The sequence below is a fragment of the Peromyscus maniculatus genome, chromosome 8 (genome assembly GCF_049852395.1).
Source record: "Peromyscus maniculatus bairdii isolate BWxNUB_F1_BW_parent chromosome 8, HU_Pman_BW_mat_3.1, whole genome shotgun sequence".
Classification (NCBI taxonomy): domain Eukaryota; kingdom Metazoa; phylum Chordata; class Mammalia; order Rodentia; family Cricetidae; genus Peromyscus; species Peromyscus maniculatus.
The window spans coordinates 59315824-59338684 of record NC_134859.1 but is presented as its reverse complement, the minus strand read 5'-3'; the positions used below and the strand labels follow the sequence as shown (position 1 = coordinate 59338684).

General features: G+C 50.0%; 1 protein-coding gene and 1 pseudogene across 5 annotated transcripts in view; one reads left to right on the top strand and one right to left on the bottom strand.

Moving 5' to 3' along the window:
* Nucleotides 1-16264, bottom strand: part of Trpv3 (transient receptor potential cation channel subfamily V member 3) — a 35061-nt gene extending 18797 nt beyond the window's left edge. For 3 of the 5 annotated variants that reach the window (XR_013041739.1, XR_013041740.1, XM_042282357.2), the window contains exons 1-5: nucleotides 5989-6140; nucleotides 5305-5459; nucleotides 4386-4562; nucleotides 3617-3757; nucleotides 1119-1399 (exon numbers count right to left, since the gene is read on the bottom strand). Coding sequence is in view for 3 of the 5 variants with exons in the window: in XM_042282357.2 (XP_042138291.1) it covers nucleotides 1119-1399; nucleotides 3617-3757; nucleotides 4386-4562; nucleotides 5305-5459; nucleotides 5989-6032 (798 nt within the window). In the remaining 2 variants the exon portion in view is untranslated. Of the gene's footprint in view, nucleotides 1-1118; nucleotides 1400-3616; nucleotides 3758-4385; nucleotides 4563-5304; nucleotides 5460-5988; nucleotides 6141-6161; nucleotides 6249-6359; nucleotides 6465-13951; nucleotides 14073-16125 lie in introns of those variants that run through there. The other 2 variants (XM_042282356.2, XM_076542863.1) reach the window with 1 other exon arrangement.
* A 4896-nt stretch (nucleotides 16265-21160) lies between these two features.
* LOC121831586 (polyadenylate-binding protein-interacting protein 1 pseudogene) lies at nucleotides 21161-21823 on the top strand (annotated as a pseudogene).
* Nucleotides 21824-22861: the final 1038 nt, after the last annotated feature.

Sequence of the window (22861 nt, the reverse complement as noted above, 5' to 3'; positions counted from 1 at the left end):
TGATGGCGCACACCTTTAATCCCAGCCCTCGAGAGGCAGAGCCGTGCAGATCTCTGTGAGTTTGAGACCAGCCTGGTCTACAGAGCAAGATCCAGGACAGGCACCAGAACTAAGACAGAGAAGCCCTGTCTCGAAAAACAAAACAGAAAACAAAAACAAAAGATGTCTCTTCCCTGGGCTGGGTAGCAGGGAGCACAAATGAGACAGTGGCATGCAGGGAAAAGCTCATGGAAGAAACGAGACTACACAAATACCCTCTGGCTCTCCTTAGAGCCCCTGCAAGCTATGACCCTGGGTAGCAGGACAGGGGCGTCAGACATACAATTCTCCCTTTGTTAAAGCCGTTTCCATCTCCTCCCCCACAAGGGAAAAAAAAGGTCCCTTGTGAGCTCCAGCCCTGGCCTGACCTCAGGGCAGCTGACTAGGAGAGGTAGAGGGTACACAGCTGGAATTGTTCAATAAGTGCCAACCATCCAGTGTCCTCCCACAGCCTCCCAGGAACCACAGTCCCCTCCCAAGATCCGTCCCCTCAGAAGAAACTTGATCTCAGCCAAGCCACAGCTCCAGCCACAGATAAACAAAACGTATCAGCCTGGCCCAGCCTAGGTCTTCCCAAGATGCACAGATGAGCCTAGAGTTCTTTGACCACATCACACAGGCAAAGGGCTCTGCTGGAGAAGAGGCCTGACCAACAGACTAAGGTCCTTCTGTTGTCAGGGAGCAGAAACCCCTTGGCTGTGGACCCAGAGCAGTCATTCTGGAACCACAGAAAAGGCAAGCCTGAAGGACAGACACACAGCCTGTGGTTGAGCATCACCACTCAGGAATGCTCAACCACAAAGCACCTGAGATATTGCATCACCTCGGCCTTAGGGATTCCCCATCTGGCCCCACCGAGGAAGTCCCAGGAAGAGAGACTGAGCTGCTCCAGAGTACAGGACTGATGTCCTAAGCATGGAGCACATGCTGGATTTCCCTGAGCAATCACTGCATTTCCAGACCTAAGCTGGGGCCTCTCCGGGGTTGAAGCTGGAACCTGTGGGATCCTCAGACGGGCCCCAGGCTGACAGAGTGGCAGCTGTGCCTCCCCAGTCCCCACCCTTGCTGCAGGGCCCCACCTCGGCCTTGCCCATCTTGGCAGCCAGCTGCAGTGGCGTGAGTCCGTCATTGTTGCGCATGGTCTCCAGCTCCCAATTGCCGCTCCTCAGCAGGATCATATCATACATGCGCTTAACAAAGTCATTCTGGGTCTTGAAGTCCTCAGCCACTGTCACCAGCGCGTGCAGGATGTTGTTTCCCCGAGAGTCCTGGGAGGTGATGTCCGTCTGCTCATTCTCCATCAGCAGCTGCACAATCTCGGGCTGGTTGGTACATGCTGCCAAGGCCAGGGGTGTCTCACCTGGGGAAAGGAGGCTCAGAGTTCAGTCCTTTCACAGGCCCAAAGCAATACCCTCCAGGCCCCAGGCCCAGAGTCCCGGATGCTGACCTTCACAGCAGCACTGATCCCCGAGGTTCCCTGACCACCTCCCACCTCCCTTTGCTCAGTAAAGACTGAAGCAAGATCACACCGGTAGCCAGGTGCTCTCCCGGCTCCCCACTAACTTTCCAACACTCTGCTCAGCAGAGGAGCAGAACAATCCAGTTAGGTCCCCACTTACCCAGGATGAAGACGCTAATTCGGGTACAACCTGGAAAGCCTTACATGTTTTGTCCTCTCATCCTCTCAGCCACACCCACACCTCTCCAGGCACAACAGCCTCCTTTCCTCCAACATGGGACATTCTCTAACCTCAGGGCCTTTGCATAAGCTGTTCTTGCGTCCTGTGGATACTCTGCATGGCTTATTCCACCTTTGTTCAGATCCCACTTTTCACTGACTCACTTTAACCACCCTGTTTACAATTTAGAAACCCTCCCGCCCACCGGTACAAAACTCCTGCTTCCTCTTCCTCTGCTCTACTCCCGCCTCTGTCCTCTCTTATTCCACCCAACAAATGTTTCTCAACCCTGGCTGTAATTAGGTCCTGTGCTGGGCAATGAGGACACAAGAATGACTGAGTAAGAAGTTGACCTCAAAGATGCCCAGACTCATCTAGTCCTGCTGATTAAAAAGCCAGAGGTGGGGGGTTGAGGAGATAGCCCAGTGGATAAGAGTGTTTGCTGTACAAGCATGAAGAACTCAGTTCAAATCCTCAACCCCCACAGAAAGCTGGGCATGGTTGCTATGGGGGCAGAGACCAGCAGTTTGCAGGGGCTCACTGGCCACCAGCCTAGCTGGTATCTCAAGGGGAAAAGATGAAAAGTAATACAGGAGGACACTAGATGGCCTCTGACCTCTGCACACACATGCACTTACACCACACGCATACACCTGGCATGTAAACCACACATACACACTCCAAAAAAAAGAGAGGGAAAAAAGAAAGGCAGGCAGTAGTGACACACGCCTTTAATCCCAGCACTGGGGAGGCAGAGGCAGGAGGATCTCTGTGAGTTCGAGGCCAGCCTGGGCTACAGAGGGAGTTAAAAAAAAAACAAACCAGAGCAGAGCAGTGACAGTCAGGCCAGTGGAGCTTCCTCTTGCCTCTCCTTACTGTGATGGTGGTAATAAATATGTTTATAAAAATAGAAAGGCGCAAAGCTACACAGAGAAACCCTGTCTCGAAAAAAAAAAACCAAAAAAAAAATAAATAAAAAATAAAAATAACAGAATTGTGCACTAAAATGGGTGGGTTCCACTATACCTAAGTTACATGTCTCTTTTTTTCTAAACCCAGAGAATCTGTAAAGGCAATGCGAACATTGTCAGAAGAGGGGGAAAGGCATTTGTGTCTTTCCTCCCACTAACACCAGCACACACATGCACACACACACACAGACACACACACCATACATACACACACATGCACAGTCTCACACACAGAGAGACATACACATACAAACACACATGCAAACACCAAGAAAAACAAAACACTAAATTAAGCCAGGAGGTTGTGAAGGAAGGACATTATAGGCATCATAGCCGAGAGTTTCTACCAGAAAGTTCCAGAACCTCAAGTTTGCAGAGGTCACAACCTAACCAAGCAGCATCTCTCTAAGGACATCTCTTGAGCACACACAACACAACTGCAACTGCTTTTGGGTTTCTGACGGGACAGGGGTTCTCCCCACTCACGCTACCAGTCTGGACAAATGTCACCCATCTCTGCCTTTCTGCTCTAGGGCAGGTCACTTTACTCCTCAGTCCAATGTCCTCACCTGTATAACGGCTATGTCCTTCACACCCTTTTACACACACACACACACACACACACACACACACACACACACACACAGTATTTGTTCCCTGCAGATGTGACCCCTTCCGCTACAGGATCTCACTGTCAAGCAGGCTCTTCCACCCTAGTGGGCCTCTCTGGAGGTGTCACCGGTGATCCCTCTGGGATGGGTCAACACCAGTCCGGTCTCTGATCCGCAGAAGAGGACTCCGTCTTTCAGTGCCCACCTCCACCACCACCCCCCACCCCGCCCCGTCTTTCAGTGCGGGGCCGGTTGCAACGGACCTCAGGGCAGGAAGCCCCTTCTCCTCTCCCCCAACCCTGGCGGTGTCACCTACCGAAATAGAAGCCTTCGTGCTGGTATTTGGGGTTGAAGAAGACACCCTTGGCATGCGCGTTGACGTCAGCGCCCGCTGCTATGAGCACCGCTGTGATGTCTCCCTGGCGCCGCTCGATGGCGATGTTCAGCGCCGTCTGCCCTGAGAACAGAAAGGGCACGTGCACTCAAAGGCCTGGAGCAACCTAAGCTGATCCTGGAGCCCCTCTCCCCAGGTAGCAGTAGCTGACTGAAAACACTAAGGGTGCAGATACTGTGTGGCCGACACCATGTTGGTGGCCATTGGGGTCTGGGAAAGCAAGGACGAGCGGCACCCCACCGTGGAGAAAACCAGGAAGGGCAAAGATGCCCACGACCTTCTGCAAGTCTAACAGCAAGGGGTTGGCGGAGAAATCAAAAGACTAGGAGAGGCTGAGAAGGAAGAGGATTTGTGGCCAAATCAGTCAAACCCATGCCCATCTTGGGGCTCTTCCTCTGAGCTTGCTCTGGATTCTTCCCATCAGGTAGACTCTGGGTCAAAACACAATTGCTCACCCCAGTCACTCCCTGTTGCCATTATTTCCATTCCTAGTAGAGTCTGTCTAAAGTTTCCTTTTTAGAGTATTGCCGTTTCCTGACTTGTCCACCCCTGCTCAGCATTATTCTGCCTATCTGACTTCATGGCCAAAGTGCCTTGGTGTAGCAAGACTGGCATGGCTCTGTAGCCACACTCACCTCGGGAAATCCCAACCTCTGTCTCTTGCCCTTAGTTTGCCTCTGCCTACAGGTACCTTCATAGGCCTCTTCCGTGTACTCGGCATTGATGAACCTGTCCAGGATGCCGTTCTCCTCAGCGAAGGCAAGCAGGATCCGCACGATCTCTTTGGTGTTGGGGTTGATGTTGAGCAAAGCTTTCATCAGGCAGGTCTTCCCGGTGTCTGAGGCTGTCAGCTTGTGCATGAGGAAGTCTGCAGATGGAGTCAAGGATAAAGGCGGGGGCAGGAAAGGCTGGTTGCCCTGGGCCTCCCAGACAGAACACGGTGTGAGAGCTGCAACCTCACACCTCGAAAGCGTGTCCTCTACCCTGCACTGGGGGGTCCCTGTACTACCTGGCACTCTCCCTTCCTCTCCCCAGCCCCTCCTCCAGCTCCCTTCCGGGTTTGTTGTTCACAGCTCTCTGCCACCTATGAAAGCCTCGTCCAGCACCCGCTGCGCTTTGACCTTTCCACCTTCTCTCTGGAGGGGAGACCATGTCACCTGCTGCCTGGCTTCCCACAGCCCATGTTTGTGCTGAAATCTCCATCCTACCCCTCCTCATAGCCTAAAAGTTATCTCATCACCTCCCCATCAACCCGCTCCTCACCTTGATCCCCACACAGCTATGAACCTCCTCCAAATCCTTCAATTCCTGCCAATGCCTGAGGAACTCTCCAGAACTCTTCCCCCCTCTCCCAGGCCTGCTTCAGGGTCCCGACAATGTTTGAATAGCAACTCTCTCCAGATTTACTCCACCCTACAGCCAGACCATGCCCTCTGCCTGCCTAAACCCATCCATACTCCCCCACGGCTCTCTCTGTCAAGCTCAAGGCTGCTATGCCAATATCCAAGATGCCTCACCCTCCAGCCCCACAGGAGATGGAGCAGGGGCCGAGCCGAACCAACCAGGGTGCCCGGGACCTGCACCACCCTGTACCAGGGCTGGGCACTGACCAGACACGTCCAGGCCGCGGCGCCGCTTGCAGAGCTCTTGCAGCTCCTGCAGCAGTCCCCACAGCTCCTCCACGCAGCCCTCAGACACGGCCGTGAAGATGCGCTTCTTCAGCCGCTTCTTCTTCTGCCTCTGTTCTTCTTTGGCCAGGTTTGCGCTAAGACCAGAAGGCACTGGTGAATTCACCCCACATGAGATAACTTCGACTCCTACCCTCTTCTCCTCCACCACCAGAGCTGCTGGCCTCCGGGCCACCGCTCCAACTCCTGTGCCTTTCGTGTCTTGGGGGATGCCCATGTTTGTGCCCCGTGTCACCTGATCAGGCTCCCATTCCAGTCTCTATGCAATCACATTGATCAAAATACGCCTGCATGCGCACGGGGATGATCAAGAAGGACGTATACCTATCGGAGCCATTACTTTGGAATACGAAACTAAGGGAAGGGAATACTCCGGTTCATCTCCCTATCTGAACATTTCCGTCTATCCCTCTCTGCCTCCACAGTCCATTGGCATAGACCATCGCTGGAATGTAGATGTACTTCAGTTTGTATGTGCCCTTGCAAAAATGCATTCTTTGTGAATGGATTCTAAGTTTATATAATTAAAAAACTTGTGCTAAAGCCCTTATTCTCCTGTGCATTGTTTGGATGTTTATGATGAACAAATAGCATTTTATAATTTACTGATATTTCACCCTTCTCCACAGAATGTCACATGCTGCAACCATGGCCCAGACTTCCAGCTGTTTGTCCCAACTCCCCAGGGATGATGGTTTCTGTCTCTTTCCTGTGCAGCCCCTCCCTGTGACACCTCCCCTTGCTGAGAACAGGGAGATAAGGGGGAGGGCCACACAGACCTTGGGCTGTTGGGATTGGATGGGGTCTCTGTCACATCATCCTGAGGAGACTGAGGGGAGTCCATGTCATCACAATTGCCTGAGTGGCTGGAGAGGGAGGAAAGAGAGGGAGAAGAGCAGGACAAATTTAGAAATGTGCAATGCTACCATGCCACAGCCAGGCCCAGCCATGTGTCCAGGCCAGCAGCCAGTACTCACCACTGCCGGATGTTGGAGTCCATTGGCTTGGAGAAGATGGGAGGAGAGGTCTTGGTGACTGTAGGGTTGGGGTCAAAACCTTCTATCTCCAGGAAGAAGTGTGCACTGAGGGGACATCCAATCAAGACCATTAGAGCTAGGGCAGGGCCTATGTGTCCTGCAGCCTTGCCACAGATGACCCACCCATACTAAGCCCTCAGCCTGTGTGCTGTGTGTCCTAGCCTCGCCCTCAGGGATGGAGTAGACTCTGGGTTCTAAGCTGAGTCTGAACAACTCTTGTCTCTAGAAGTACCATATGGATGAACCCAAGAGGCTCAGTGAGGATGGCGCAGCACCTGAGGACCTGCAGCTGTACCCAGGTATAAGGTCTTTCAAACATGGGAACATGGCAGGAGCTGGGTTTCCCATTGCCATCCAGTTTCTCCTAAAACCTAGGCCCGAAGGCAAAGCCTTTTAGAAGGGGTCCTAGACTCAAATCCAGGCAGACCTTGCAGCAACTCAAGGGGGAGGGCCGGAGTCACCCTGGCTGCTCTCGTTACCCATCAGTCCCTTTGCCAGAACAGAAAATGGGCTGAGAAAGCCAGTCTAGGGCAGGGAGAACTCAAGGGGCCGGCAGCCTAGGTATCCCCCACCAAGAAGAAAACCCCAGACAAGACATGGTGATATATGCCCTTAATCTCATCACTCAGGATGCTGAGTCAAGAAGATCATAGGTTCAAGGCTAGCCTGTGCTACATAGCAGGACTATCTCTAAGTAAAATAAAATATATCATGTGAGAATGGCTATCAAGATGGCAGGCAACACTAAAGGGTGGCAGGAATGGGGGTGGGTGAGAAAAGAGCCCTTCCACGCCGCTATAAGGAGTGTAAAATAGTAAAGCCGCTCTGAGAATCAGTATGGCAGCACCTCAAAAACAGAACTTTGTGTGACCCAGCTATACGATCTACATAGGCCTATAGCAAAAAGAACCCTACAAGGACACCTGCATGTTCCTGTTTAAGGCATCACTATTCACAACAGTCAAGTCACAATATCAGCCAAGCTGCCCACCCACAGATGAACAAATGAACTATGGTATTTTATAAGATGGTATTCTATTCAGCCACAAAGAATGAGATTCTGTACCATTTTCAGGAAAATGTATGGAACTGGAGGTCAGCCTGCTAAGTGAAATAAGCCAGACTTAGGAACACAAAATACCATCTTTTCTCTCCTAGGTGGAAGATAGAAAGGGACCCAAAACTACAGGTGAAAACGCTGGGGGCCGAGAAGGATAATGATAAAAGGAGAAGGGATAAGAAAGAATAAGAAAGGTGACTCAGCAGTTGGGAGCACCAGCTGCTCTTCCAGAAGGCCCAGGTTCAATTCCCAGCATGCACACAGCGGCTCACAACCATCTGTAACTCCAGGCCTATGAGATCCCATACCTTCCCTCTTCTGGCTTCTGTGGGCATTTCACACACATAGCGTACAGACATACATGTAGGCAAAACACCCATACACATAATAATATATATTCACATACAAATAAATGGATGCTCAAAACTATTTTTTAGAAAAAGAAAAGGTAACGAGAGGGGAGAATATGGTCAAAGCACATTGTGTGCGTTGCATGAATGTCATAATGAAGCCCTAACTTTGTGCAATTGATATATACTAGCAAAAAAAAGTGAATTTTAAAAAGGAAAAAGAAAGGAGGGGAGGCCCAGAAAACACTAGAGGCAGTGAAAGAGAGACGAAGCCACGGCCAGCTTTCTCCTCAGGCTTCAAGGGAATGGAAGACACACATTACCAGACACTCTACCCAAGACACACCAGCACAGTCAGCCACACCCACAAATGCAGATACACGTGACCTTGGACACCACAGTCACACACTGGGAGATGAGTCTTCTGGTAACATTAAGGTGAGGATCAGCTGAGGGTGAGCTCAGTTGCAGTACATCCAACCAACCCTGCAGCTGCTGCAGCACAGGCCATCCAGAACGACCCTCCTGACAGCAGGCACACAGCATTCCTAAACACCTTTGCTGCCTGAGTCTTTCCAAGGCCCAGAATGGAGGATGTTCCAAAGTGCAGTTCCTCCCATCTCAAGTTTAGAAGGAAGAGTGGCAGGGTGTGATCAGAGAGAGCTCCAGTCTACAGGCAAGGCGTCTAAGGCTAAGGATGAGTAAGCACCTCCTTCCAGGGTAGACTCGAGTTGGCCATAGGACCTGCTTCCTGCAGTCCAAGCTAATGACTGACACAGTAATAATGCTCATTGCTCTGCTCTCAGCTCGGTCTTCCCAGCCTGCTTCCAGCTGAATCCACTGCAAGGGAGTTACCTAAAAGGGGGCTACCCAATCAGGGCAGGCAGGAGAATCCTGGCTGACCTGGGAAGTTCCCCTCCTCACTTTAGACACAGACAAGCCTAAAGCTCATAATAAATCCATAAAAGCGGCAGAGGACACATTGGCCTTCCCCCTCCTGACTTCTGACCATCACAGAGGAGCCTTCTGCCAGGCATGGTGGCTCACACTATGGAGCACTCAGGAGGCTGAGGCAGAAAGATTGTTCAAAGTCAGTCTGGGATACAGGGGATACCTGTTAAGAGGAACAGGGGAGAGAGAAAAAGGAAAAGGCAGGGAGGCTAGCCTTATCTAAAAGCAAATGCTTCTAACAACAACAAAAAAAAAATATCGAAAGAGAGAAGGCAAAGGGAAGAGAAAACCTTTGACTGGGACCCAAAGCTTGGGTTCTGGTCAAGCTCAGCATCTGCCTCCAGGTGGGTACTCTCCATCTTTGGACCAGGAATCCTCAGCTGATGGGATACTGGGTGAGATAATTCCCAGACAAGGCAACCTAAGACCATCCACTTATGGGATGTCCAGCTGAAGTAGACCTTAGAGGTTAACCAGTTAGGTTACCATAGCCTGAACCATCACTCCAAAGCTGCCCCCACTCCACTATGGCAGCCTGACTCAGAAGTTCTAAGTACATCTACTGGAGGTTCGGCCTCAAGATATCCTGATTAAGAATTGGCAGATTTTCTCCATACAGAGCCCCAAACTCACACATGTGGATTTTCTCCAAGAAAGTTTGGTCTGGTCCTCCATTGAGCCTACCCTGCCCCTGAGGCTGCTTCAACAAATACGTATCAAGTTCCTACAAGGTGACAGGCATTGGTCCTGTGGCTATGATGCAGGGAGAATCCCTTCTTTTCCAGATCTGCAACTTCAATGGGTTGATCAAAACTGGCTCCAAGGTAAGACCGATGCACAGCACAGATGGGTCATTTGGTCCTTTGCTCTGGACAATATGATCATTCAGCTGTAAGTTTCCCAACAGCAAGGACTATAATGACATTTTTGATTTTCCAGAATCAACTTTGATTTCCTAACAGTGGTCCTGGTACTCAGAAGACCCCACTGAATGGATGTATGAAAGGATAAGTGAGTAGTGAGACATATTTAAGTGGAAGGAATAATGGCTGGTCAGACAGAGAACAGATGAGTTAATAGGTGAATAGTGGGTAGACAACAGAATAATGGAAGAATGGGTAGATGGATGGATGGATGGATGGATGGATGGATGGATGGATGGATGGATGGATGGATGGATGGATGGACAGGTAATAAGTAATCAAGTAGGTAGATAAGGTGGAGAGGTATGTGGATATGATCAATGCTCAGACATTCAACATAATCTTAAACTGTCAATGGTGGAGGCTAAATCCTTCCTGGCTGTGCTCCCAGTTGCTGAAAGCTCTCACCCTTTCTTGCCCCTCCTCAGTCTCATACACAAAGCTGAAGTGGGGTCTTTTGTCACTCCTCCACAGAGTCCCCTCTTCTCAAGGGTTCCTCAAGATCAAGAATGACACAGAAAGCCATATCATGTAAGTGTTCAGCACCCAAGCCTAAAGCTGAGGGCCACACAGAAGAGGGAAAGCATCATCTCACCGATGCAATGATGTCACTGGTGCTGAGCCTCTGGACAGCTTCCTCATTGGCTCACACATTCTCTTCATTGTCTTCCTGATCCTTCGTCTCCTCCACTTACTCGAGACTAATCAGTTGTCTAGTGTATGGAACTGAGGGGATAGGACAGGGATAATGGCCCCTTCCAGAGACCCCATCCTCAGAAATGTCAACCAGGGCTAACACATGTGTCCCAGTGACCACAACAGTCTCTCCAGGGGGTTATAAGAGCACAAGAACAATGAAGGCCCTTATAATCGAGGACAGGAATTAGAAGCTCTGTGCTGTGCTAACTGGAGTACAGTCTGGATATTGAAATACGCCTCTGGTTCTAGAAAAGCCTTGAAGCAGAGAGAAGAATGAGAAATACCTCCTGGGCTGGAAAGGAAGTCTGTCTTGGAAAAGGAAAGCTTTGGAGCCCAGAGAACAAGATGTGGAGAGAGGAGTGATGACAGCTAGGCTGGGGAAGACCAGGCCATTGGGCAAGAGCCTAACTCACGAGGCAGGGCCTGACCTATCCCTGCCCTACTTGACACTACACAACCACGTCCCACCCACTATCATAAGCACATGGTAAGGTCTAGACCACGTGACATCCTGGCTCCTGCCTGCTGCAGATGCTCTTGTTTATTCCTTTGGTCCAGGCCAAAGGGTGCAACCTAGGTGTGGTTGACACAGGTGCACAGGCAGCTGTACATCATTTCTCCACCATTTCTGTCACTTTCGAGAGACAACTCCAAGACCAGGAAGCAACCTAGGGCTAGAGAGGAGCTTGCCTACCCATTGACTTTGCCCAAGAAATGTCCAAGCTCTAAAGTCTAAACTCCCCAAGGCCAACTCACTGACCCTGTATGTCCCCTTGCCTAGGACCCAATAAGGAGGCCAATGTGGCAACTATTCAAGGAATGGCATGGTGGCTCAGGAAAGCTCTCTCCCCTCTGTAGACCTGTAGGCCTCCTGCCTTGAATTCTCCCATTAGTTCATAGCCTAATAGTTCGTAATGACTGGCATTGTACTCTGTCTTCACATATAATTTATTCTCTTTCTTTTTTCTCTTTAGGCCCAGTCTTATACTCATTTCTGAGGGAAAGGCTCAAACCTTCACATGAGAATCCTCAGAGAGTCTGTGGGACCACCACTTCAAGAGACAAAAATCATACCTCATACCCTTGACTGGGCCAGGCAATCTTTGGCCACTAACTCTGAGCCTGTAACTAATTTCATGAACAGACATGGGCTTCAAAAAGAGCAGTTCAGCTGGGCCTGATGTGGAAGAACCCGGGGTTTTCTTGAGAGCCTGTCCACAACCCTATTCCTATTCCCAAACCTCCCCTGGGAGTAAGAAGGAAGGGGAGCCAGAAAGATGGGTCATATTGGCTTAGGTCAGTTGTGTTTCTGTTACTTCCTGGATTGGTCCATAAAGATCAGGCTGCCCCCATTCACATGCCACCTGCCTCACCCCTACTTCCTCGTAGCTTTCTCTCTTGGACTCCAGGGTAGAAGCTCTGCCTAGTCCTCTAGGCACCTCTTACTTGGTACTTCACACATGACCTTGGCTACCACTCCTGCCCTTGCTCCTTTGGTGGGCTCTTGATCAAGGTAACCCGCCATCCTTCTGAGTTACCCCAGAGGAAGGGTCTATCTTATGGCTCTTCCTTCTCCCTTCCTGCCCCTGGAAGATCCCATGACTAACTCCACTCTCATCCATCTCTTCCTCCATCCCTGACTCCCAGGCTCAGACCTTACCACCTATCACCTGCTTCCTGACAGCTTCCTCAAGGTCTCTTTGTCCCCAGTCTCCCTTCTTCCACATTGTCCACATGGGTCATCCAAAGCCACGTTTCCAAACTTCCTATCTCCCTATACCTCCTTCAGGAAATCACCCTGAGACTCCCCCACTCCTCCCAAGATCATCTGTATACTTTAACAGATCCCCAACACCTGGTCCTAATAGGATTTGTTTCTCTATGGCTCTTCTACCCTCATGGCACTTCAGCTACTAAAACTCCTTAGACCCTGCTCTCAGCCTTCACTCTCCTGTCCTACTACCCAGCATACCCTTCCTGTCAACTCCACCTACCAAAGCCCACTCTTATATCACCTCCCCTATGAAGTGCTCCAGACTGTCCACAGGCTCAGAATGACCTGTCCCCTCCTCAGCCCACCTCTGCCGTGACTTATTTTACTTACTTCACATACTTCTCACATTCTCCTTTGTTGCCCCCACTCCAGGCTATGAGCAAGAGGGGGTGTTCTTTATCTCGGTGTTAAGTTGTCTGTCTCCTGGTAGATAGGGAACCTCAATGACTCTGACTTTAACCAACAGGCCAGCAGAAGAAACCACGTTCTGCAGTGGCCCAAGAGGAAGGCTGGAGTTGGGGCAGAGGAGGCAGGGCAAATGAGCCATCCTAGACTGTGGACCACCCTGGGTCCAGGCAAAGCATAGCTGAACTATGTGTAGCTTGCCCCAACCGAGAAGTATCCAATCAACCAAAAAGATCAGCCATGGAGATCTAGAAGTCTGTTCTCTGTCCCAGCATCCTCAGCTTAGAAGTGAGACAGAACCACTCCAGCCTGCCCAGCTCCCAGGAGCCCCATACTATCATCAAAGTCAACACACACTGTGCACTGATCTCCCTGACTGTGCTAACCACTTTATCAACATAATGGCAATTAACTGTGTCTTATAAGTTGGTGTCCTTAGTAGTGTCTTCATATAGAGATCCAGCTTGACACAACTCTAGCCATCTCGACCACAATCTCCATTTTTCCCACCAGATGACTGTGCCATGCATTGGAAGCCCTACGAGACACATCATCATTACAATAACCAAAGCTGAATGTGGGGCTACACATCTGTAACCCCAGCACTTCGAAGGCAGGGGATCCTAAGTTCAAGACTCTCCTTGGCTATGTATCAAGTACCAGACAAGCCTGAGAAACATAGCAAGATCCTCTCTCAAGTGAAAATTGTCAGCCAAGGGTATTATGTGCTCAGCTTATTAACTGAGAATGGCCATGAGAAAAGCTGGGTATACTCTGGTTAGCTACAGCCACCTTTCTCCAGCTTAGCTCGAAACATCTACCTCCTTCCTTGCATGCCACAAGTCACCTGTTTTGCTGTCTCCCAAAGTACATTTTTTTCTGTGAGTTCCCAGTAATTTTACTTTGCACAATACTGAATCCATCTCATAGCACCTTCTTCCTCCCCAGTTTTTCCCAATACAATCCATTATACAGGCTTGATTTCACAGTAGATTGAAAGCTACTTGTATAGGTGAGAAAAACATGGCCAGCTGAGGATCCAGACTACCTAGAATGCCACCCACCTCTTACTCCTGTTCCCAAGAACTGCTTGGGCAACCCTTACCCCCCTCCCAAGAGCCTTCCTGAATGTTCTTACTTCAGTTCCTCCATCCCCTCCAAGGAGATGCCATCCCTGTGCCAGTCATGAAGACCTCAGCAAAGGCACCTGAATATGCAAAGTTGCGCCCCACCCCCAAGTTATACCCAGTCTGTCATCAGGCCACCCCAGATGACAGAGTCTTGAGTCTATGGGAAACAAGGGATCGCTGGAGTGGGTGCCTCCAGTGCCCCACACCGTACAAAGCTCAGGCCTAAGCCTTCAGTCTTACTTCTTCTTGGTGGGGGTGAGATCTGCCGGCCTCTTCTCAGTCAGCACAACGGAGTTCCCACTGGGCGCGGTGGTTCTTCTGCCCATGAGGGGCACCATCTCCTTGGAGTGGGCATTCATTGCTGTAGCACAAGACACACGCTGAGGTTGAGGAGGCAGGAGGTAACTTCTGGGGGCTTCAGACTCCCATGGGGTACCATCTACCTCCTGCCCATACCTCTCCAACAGGAAACTCATTCCCTCCCTTCCCAAACTGTCAGCCTTTCTTGGTCACAGGCAAACTGTTCCTGCAGTTTCCATACACCCCCGCTTCCGAAGCCCGACGAGAGCCCAGCATAGCACCCAGAGAGGAAGCACCCAGCCTCCGGCCTCCCATCACCATCTCTAGCCCTATCACTCTCTGATAGACCTCTGAGACTTAACTTGCCTTCTCAATGCCTCCCCTCAAGACTTTGTATCCAGATCTCAGTGTCAAGGTCACACTTCTTTGACCTTGACAGAACACCAATGTCACCTCCTTTTCTCCAGCCACTGCTCTAAATAACGCAGCTGGCAGAGTTAGGATTTCTTGGCACCGGCAGGTAGTCTCTACAGCAGTTCACCCACTGCTACATCTCTTGCCCGTCCCCACAAGCTAAGCACAGCCAGATCATGACTGGCACCCTGTCAGACTCCTTCTTGCTTAGAAGAAGCAGAGTCCCTTACCCTGGGATAGAGGAGGTCAACCCTTCAGTCCTCAAATATGCTTTACTAATGGTCAGTATGGGCTGAGTTAGAACAAGGTGCTGCTCACACCCTCCAAGGAGACTGGGGAATGTATCTCAGAAGGAGGTTTAAAGACTGGGATTTGCACTAATGCCATCTGGGCTGGGGGCACAGCCTGAACAATCACCAGGGCTCAAGACAGCTCAGTGAGAGGCAAGGAGCCGGTGGAGCTGGAGACCCTGGATGAGTTCATGGGGATCGCCGGCAGGGAAGGGCTTGGCAACAAGTCGAGCCACATTGTGAAGCCCTCAAACAACTTGAAAGCAGAGACTGATGTCAGGGAAGCAGGGAGCTAGGGAAGACTCCAGGTTATGTAGACAACATAGCCTGAAGGAGAACAGGCCGTGGATGCGGGAAAGACCAGTGTCCCCAGGAAGAAGTTGTCATGGAGATCATGAGGAGGGGGAAGAGGCTGCTAGCCATGCAGAATAGGATAGATATGGAAAGGTAGTGTGGACAAGAAGTCACTCGGCAGTCAGGGGACCAACTGCGATTGAAGTCACTTTAGATAACTTACTTAGATACAGAAGTAACCCCCAGCCCCTGCCTACATCCATCACAGCCAGAACCAGATGGGTGCCCTATAAGTGTGTCTCTACCCAAAGCAATCAGTGGACATATGGGGCTGGAAAGGCTTTGCTGGGCCAAGAGCAAAAGTGGACAGAGGTGTGTCTCACCCTCCCTCATCCCCTGGTTTCCCTCCGGAGAAATAGCTGAATGGTCCCCAATAAGCTTGTGCCCCTGACACCAATTGCTCCATCCTTCTTGTGCTAGTCCCATGAGCGTGGGCTATTCTGAACAGCTGGGGCAAGTGGGGGTCAGGACAATCTGGACTCGGGCTCCAGCAGCTATAATTAGCTCCTGAGTCATCCTGTATGCCTTGTATCCTCACCTGCTGGACTCTCTCCCTGCCCTGGGATCCAGATCCCTCACCCGGGAAGTATCATGTCACACCTGCCAAGGCCTTGACACTGATTGAAACGGCCTGTCCTAGGAACAGAGACCAGGCAGAGGCCACAGGGAGACCTCCATAGCTGCTACGTCCATGCCTGTAAGTGCCTGGGCCCTGTCCCTCTTCAGTGCTGAGATAGCTCATCCCATCTTGAACGCCCATCACATTCCTGCTATGGAGATTCACGGCCCTAAGCTAGCTGAGGGAGACAAGCTCTAGAGTTTCTCTTTCCTTGGGATTCCCTAACATCAGGGGAAAATTCCTGAGCCTCTCAGAGCCTACATTCTCTCCCCTGCCTGTTGTCAAAAGCTGGCGTGGCTTTTTACCCCTGCTAGAACCCAGCTCTCCCGCCCATCTTCCTGAGGCCCATGGGCCAAGGGCAGACAGCCCAGAGGATCCTAGGCCAATGCTCTACTCTTTCTGGGGAATACTAGCTTCCCTAGATGACAAGGACTTACTTGGAAGGTTCCAGGTGGTGGTGGCAGTCCTTGCTTTGAGATCACCGCATGTCTGGGGCCAAAAACCCACCGTCAGGAAGGTGGCTGGGGAGGTGAGAGGCTCTCATCATAGGCGCAGAGATAGCTGACAGCTGGAATGAAGCATCAGAGGCAGAACTGGCTGGGCCACCTGCCCTCGGCGCCAGGCAGGCCACACCCACCACCCACGTGCCCTACGTGAGTCACCCCCACACCCACAAAGCAGCCTCACCCCACAGGAGAAAAGGCAGGGAAGGCACTTGCTAGGGCACAAAGCTGAAGGTCTGGTCCCAACCCTGCCCTCTCTTACGTTTGATGCTCATCAGGCACCAATAGCCTCCGTTTCCCCACTTGGGAAATGGGACCCATTGCAGAGAACTTACTGGTCAAGGATGTCATGCACAGGCAAAGATGACGGAGGGAAAGAAGTTTCGTAGGTGCTCTGCTTTGATCCCTGGGAAGGAAGGTTGCCATCAAAGGCTATCCTGGGGTACCCAGGCCAGCTGTAAGACTCGATATCCATCTTTCAAAAATAGTTCCTGGGATCAAGTCCCTCAGAGACAGAGGAAGTCCAATGTTTCCCAATAGCTGCATATTATGCATCATGGACCTTCATGTGTGACAACCTCACCACGTCCTGCCTCTGTGATCTTGGGCGAGTCATTTCTCCCAAGCCTGGGTTTCCTCGCCTGTCAAGCATACATAACCCAGCTTGGAAGGTAAAGAATAAGCGAGGGAGCAAATGGAAAGGACTAGAAGAAGGACCTAGAATGCAGATGGAAGGCATGACCTGTGACAGCTGGGAGTGCTGTTGTCACACAGATCTGTTCTCCCAGCAACTGTCCATGTCACTGCTCCCCAGGGCCAGGGCACTACAGGAAGATTCTGTGCCCTCCCTGCTCATCCAGATGGCTTGCTTCTGGGGAAAGGGTGGAGCAGAGCCTGACTCAGGAGCCGCACACATGTCCTTCCGTCCTTCCAGTCCTTCCGCAGGGAAGATGGTTAGGCAAGGCATGACTGCGTTAGAATGGAAGTCCCTCCTCTGCGACAGTGCTATTGGCTGACGCAGCAGGGACTTTCCCGATTGTTCCCAAGAGGCGAGATCCTGGATCTCTGATAACTAGAACTCCCCTGTCTTGCCTGGGGAGGTGGAATGAGGCAGGGTCACCTCCGAGGCCCTGAGAGAGAAAGACCTGTGGCCAGAACAGGGCAGAGTGGGCTTCAGGTGTGGCTTCCATAGGGCGCTGCTCCTGCAGCTTAATCCATGGAAACCTACAGTTAGTACTCATGATTTCTCATTACTGTACCAGAAATGCCACCATCAAAGCCCTACCTTCGATGAAATGCAGGCTCTTTCGTCCTCACTTGCCCAGGCCTGACTCAGCCTTGGCTTGTCTTTGCTTCTGATGTCTCAGAATCCTGGGCATGAGGCCATTCCGGGCTCTGTGTTGAAACCTCCCTTGATTTCACACTTTCCTCCAGCAACCAACTGGAGACTAGCTTAAAAAGTCCTTTATCGCTCACCAAAGGCATGCTCTGTAGCAACAGTGATTAGGGGAAGCCCCCTCTGCTATAAGGATATGACTTCACAGAAACCCAGTGTAGCTCCAAGGGCTGGTCCACATTCAGTGTCATTGAATCCTGCCATCGTAAGACCCCTTACGTAGGAGGCCCCAGCAAGACACCAGTGAAGGATTCAGAACCTGAGAGTGTTATCCCTACCCTCAAGAAAATTATGGACCACCCAGAAGACCAGCTCCAACTGGGATAATCCCACCACAGGTGACAAGGACCAATTAAGGTGGGAGGAAGTCATCTAATGGGGAAATGGTCATGGGCTCAAATCAGAGGGAGCATTTCGGCTGGAAATGGAAGAAAAGAAGCTTCATCAGCAGAGCATCAGATTCCTGAGACTCTGACCTGTTTCAAGGAGTGGTGACATTCCCATGGCAATGTGTGGACTCAGCAAAGTGATCAGACATGGGGCTGAGATGCACTGAGTGACCCCAGGCTTCTAGGTCAATCCTGACCCCTTAGTCACCCAGAGCTAGGTTGGCCCCTGGCCAGTCATGGACACTGTCACCGCTGTAATCTAACAGGGGACTCACCCAGGAGGACTGAACCAGAAGCGCATGCTAAAGGCAATTGCTTCTGCTTACATTAACACGGCATCAAGTTTACCTTTGTGAGGTTTCTACCTTCGCTCTGAGGTCCACACAGCACAATCGCAGATCTGTGGGGCAGCTGGAAGCCCCACCTCTTTCTATATTCTTCTCCAGCCCTTGCAAACCCAGCATTGCTTGCCTGGTCCTGTCTGCCATGTGGATGACCTGTAGGGCTCATTCACAAAGTCCCAGCTCTTAGCAACTGTCCTCCACTACCAGGTTCCCAGTTCCCGCAAGAGCCATGAGCTACACCATGCTCACTTTTCTTTTTTGTCTTTAATTTTTTTTCTTTTTTTAATTTTATAATTTAATTTAATTTACATATCAGCCACGGATTCCCCTGTCCTCCTTCCTCCCACCCCCACTCCTGCCCTCCCCCCAATCCACCCCCCATTCCCATCTCCTCCAGGACAAGGACTCCCCTGGGGATTCAGCTCAGCCTGGTAGATTCAGTTGAGGCACATCATGCTCACTTCTCTTCAGCAATTTGAACTCTCCTTCCATGGTGGAAAGAACATACAGTAATCCTAGAAAAAGGCCTTTCAGTTTGGGTATGTATGTGCAGAGGAGGAGACAGGGCCAGAGCCTGGGGTAGGATGTAGACAGGGAGAAAGAAAAGGAAGATTCTGGTTATCCCTGCCCCAGCCTGCCTTCCAGAAACCTGAACTTCAGGCAACCTCTAGATCTCTGCCCCAAGATACACATGCGTACCCAAGATGCATACAACCTCCAAATACCTGCCAAGATACCCAAGATACCTCATCCTGCTAGCTGAGGTCAGAGCAGAAGCCCTAGTCAGAAGTCTATCTGCAAAAGCCATCCTCTGCCTGATGCCCTACACCCACAGAGAGCTCACAGGAGGCTCTCAGCAAACCCACCCTGCTCTCTGCTCCTTCTAAGACCCACAGACGCCAGATAACCAATCCACAGATTCCAGCTCTCCAGGGAGGCTGAACAGGAGTCTCTGTGGGGTGGGGGCCAGTGAAGAGGAGCAGATTCCTTCACATGTTCCAGAAAATACCCTATTTAGTGTGGTGAGGCAGAGCTCTGTCTCCCACTTCAGGCCTAAACAGAAGTCAGGCTAGGTTACATTTATAGCCATTTCAGGACTAAGAGCTGAGAGGCTGCTCACCAGGGATGCTGGGTGTGCTGGCATGGGGTGTCAGCAGCAGGGGAGGCTGTTGAGGGAGGGGTTAGAGAATTCAATTCATGGGAAGTCTACACTTCTGTCCAGTTTTGCTGTGAACTTAAAACTGCTCCAAGAGTAGTTTGTTAATTTAGGCCTGGGCTATATAGCTCAATGGTAGAGTACTTGGCTTGAATGTATGTGGCCCTAAGTTCAATCCTCATGACCAGCAAGGTGGGGGTGGGGGGAGGGAAGGAGGGTGGAAGAAGGGAGGGATGAGGAGAAGGAAGAAAGAGAAAACTGGAAAAACTGGAGTTGCATTAACAAACAGTATTTTAATTTGAAGAGAGAAGGAAGATTCAGACACGACCTTTAAAAACAAAAAAGGTTCACACGAGAGTTTTGTTTTTACTTTCAATTTTTCATTTATTTCAAAATCTTATCACAGCCAAAACAGTGGAACTCACCGCACATAATGAACTATATACACACATCCACATGTTAAGTTATGGGGAATAAAGTTTATTTTGGTAGGTAGTATTAATGAAAATTAAAATTGCATACATTATAACAAAACTCAACGTCCTTAATTTAGTACAAGTCTGACACATTTTCTTGCTTTCTTGGGTTCTGCCAAATTGCCGCACCTAAACTGTTTTTATATACTTATTTAATTTTACTGTCTTTGCCTATGCTCTGATTCCAAGCAAAATTTTGCATAAGCTTCCCTAATATCTGGTCTATTTCATTATCAATGTCATCCATATATGTATGACCAGCCCCTGATAAATCTGTTCCATTTTCTTCATAATCTGAATATAGATAGATGATAGGTGATGATGATGATGATGATGATGATGATGAAGATAGATAGATAGATAGATAGATAGATAGATAGATAGATAGATAGATAGATAGATGCCTTCTCTTTCAATTAACTCTTCATATATATCTTGGTGATCTGCAGCCACTGTTCCAGCCCCAGACTATCCCACTTCTAAGGGCCCAGAGCTAGACTCCTCTGACTCCAGGGAAAGTGGGATCCACTCCTAGAACAAACAAAGCTCCAAAGAGTTCCACCTAGTTCTCAGGATAAAAATCTCACAGCAGAACTCAGAGCCAGCATGGCTAAGCCTCAGACGATTGTGGCTCCTGTGCCTAGTGTCTAAGCCGTCTACAGACAGCTCTGAACTTTATCCATTAAGTCCCTCTTCTGAATAAACAGAATCCCATGGGGATGGTTGTGAGTCGTATCCCACACACCAGAACATGTTCAGGATTTTCTGAATTGTCTCACAGAGCAGCCTGGGAGATTTGAGGTAGAGCCTGAACAGCTTGCAGAAACCCTGACTGTATAGGTTACAACAGGAGATGCTTGGCAAGAACTGTACGACTCTGCCGGGCGGTGGTGGCACATGCCTTTAATCCCAGCACTCGGGAGGCAGAGCCAGGTGGATCTCTGTGAGTTCCAGGCCGGCCAGCCTGAGCTACAGAGTGAGTTCCAGGAAAGGCGCAAAACTACACAGAGAAACGCTGTCTCAAAAAAAAAGAAAGAAAGAAAGAAAGAAAGAAAGAAAGAAAGAAGGAAGGAAGGAAGGAAGGAAGGAAGGAAGGAAGGAAGAAAGAAAGAAAGAAAGAAAGAAAGAAAGAAAGAAAGAAAGAAAGAAAGAAAGAAAGAAAGAAAGAAAGAAAGAAAGAAAGAAAGAAAGAAAGAAAGAAAGAAAGAACTGCACGACTCCTCCACCAACAGGCAGAGTCTATCCCTGTTCTCTCTCCTATGGGAGCCTGTCTGTGTATCAGACTGGCCACTTCCTTCCACTAAGTGCTGCCTCAAAGACGTGGAGATGAATATGAACTTAAAGCTCAAGCTGCAAAGGAGATGGATCAGGCTGATCCCGCGCATCTGTGTTGTTTCTGGGAGAACATCATCTTAACCTCCATATCAAAGGAACCAGCAGACAGATACATGTTCCTCAGGTGGGTCTGTGGGAATTGCTGAGTACTCTCTTCTCTGTCCCTATGAAGGTCCACTTAATTCGTGGTAAAATTACTAAAGTTGGTGAGCTCAGTTTTAGAAAGCACTAAAGGAAGGAAAAGGGAAATTCTAATGCTGAAGAAATGATTCGGAAAATTGAAAATGTCCGAGATGCAAATCGTAGCCGAGATGTAAAACGCAAGTTCTTGAAGCTTATAGAACTGATCAAGCAGTTAGGGTAGCATCCACACAGCATCATCATACAGAGGAGGCGCACCTGAAAACGAACCTAACTGTGTCAAGGATGAACCAAAAGTTTATACATCTGATCCTGTCCCTTTAATAATTTGCAAAGGAACACCCACCAGCTCTACCCCAGCTCTGACTAAACCCAAAAGCTGGTCCAATTTATAAAAATCTGAGGCTGGGGAGATGACTGAGAGGTTAAAACACTTGCCACACAGATGTGAGGACCGGAGTTCGGATCCTCAGAATCCGTGGAAATACAGAGCTGCTGTGGCAGATCACCTGTAATCCCAGTGCTCAGAAGGCAAAGACACAGCATTCCCTGAGCAAGCCAGCACCATGACAGACTGTATTGGCTAGTTCTGGGGGTTCGATTCTGAGGCCTTGCCTCAATGAATAAGGTAGAGAGCAATCAAGGAAGATGACCAATATCAACCTCAGATCTAGAGAGAGAGACAGACAGACAGACAGACAGACAGACAGATCCACGCACGCGCGCGCACATGCACACACGCCTGAATACATACATGCACACAACACATGTAAACAAATGAAAATGAAATCTATAGCTATCAAACAATCAATGTTTTCTGAGACTACAAGAAAAACAAGAAGGCCAGGACCCACAGTTGGTAGTACCAAGCCTGCCCAGCTCCCTTTGAACAGGAATGGCCTGCATGCCCCAGGCCTGACTCAGCAGTAAAGATGGGTTTGAAGTCAGGCTGCCTGGGGTCAAACCCAGGTCATACACTTTGCTGGCTGTGTAACTTACTGTTGGAGCCTTGATTTTCTCATTTATAAAGTAGAGCTAATAACAGCTTCCTCATGAGCTGTTAGGAAGCTTAAAGGCTAATGCACATCAAGCCCTTTCATAAACACTCCAACCATCCTGGCGGTCTGTATTCTTCCTCCTCACTCACCTGCCCTATGGGCTGTGCACACCTCACTTTACCCATGAGCACCTCAGGGACAAGCCCTGAGCTCCCCCATCTTACATGTGAGATGGGCATAAGCCAAAGAACATGGAAAGGGGTCATGTTACTCTCTCCGGTTTGGAGGCTTGCATATTTAAACGCTTGGTCCCCATCTAGTGGCGTTGTGTTAGGAGGATGAAGGTCCCTCTGGACGTGGATCCCAGCTTATGGAGGCAGAAACTCCCACACTTTAACTATCAGACACTGCCTGCTTGGAGCCTGGCCCCAGCAA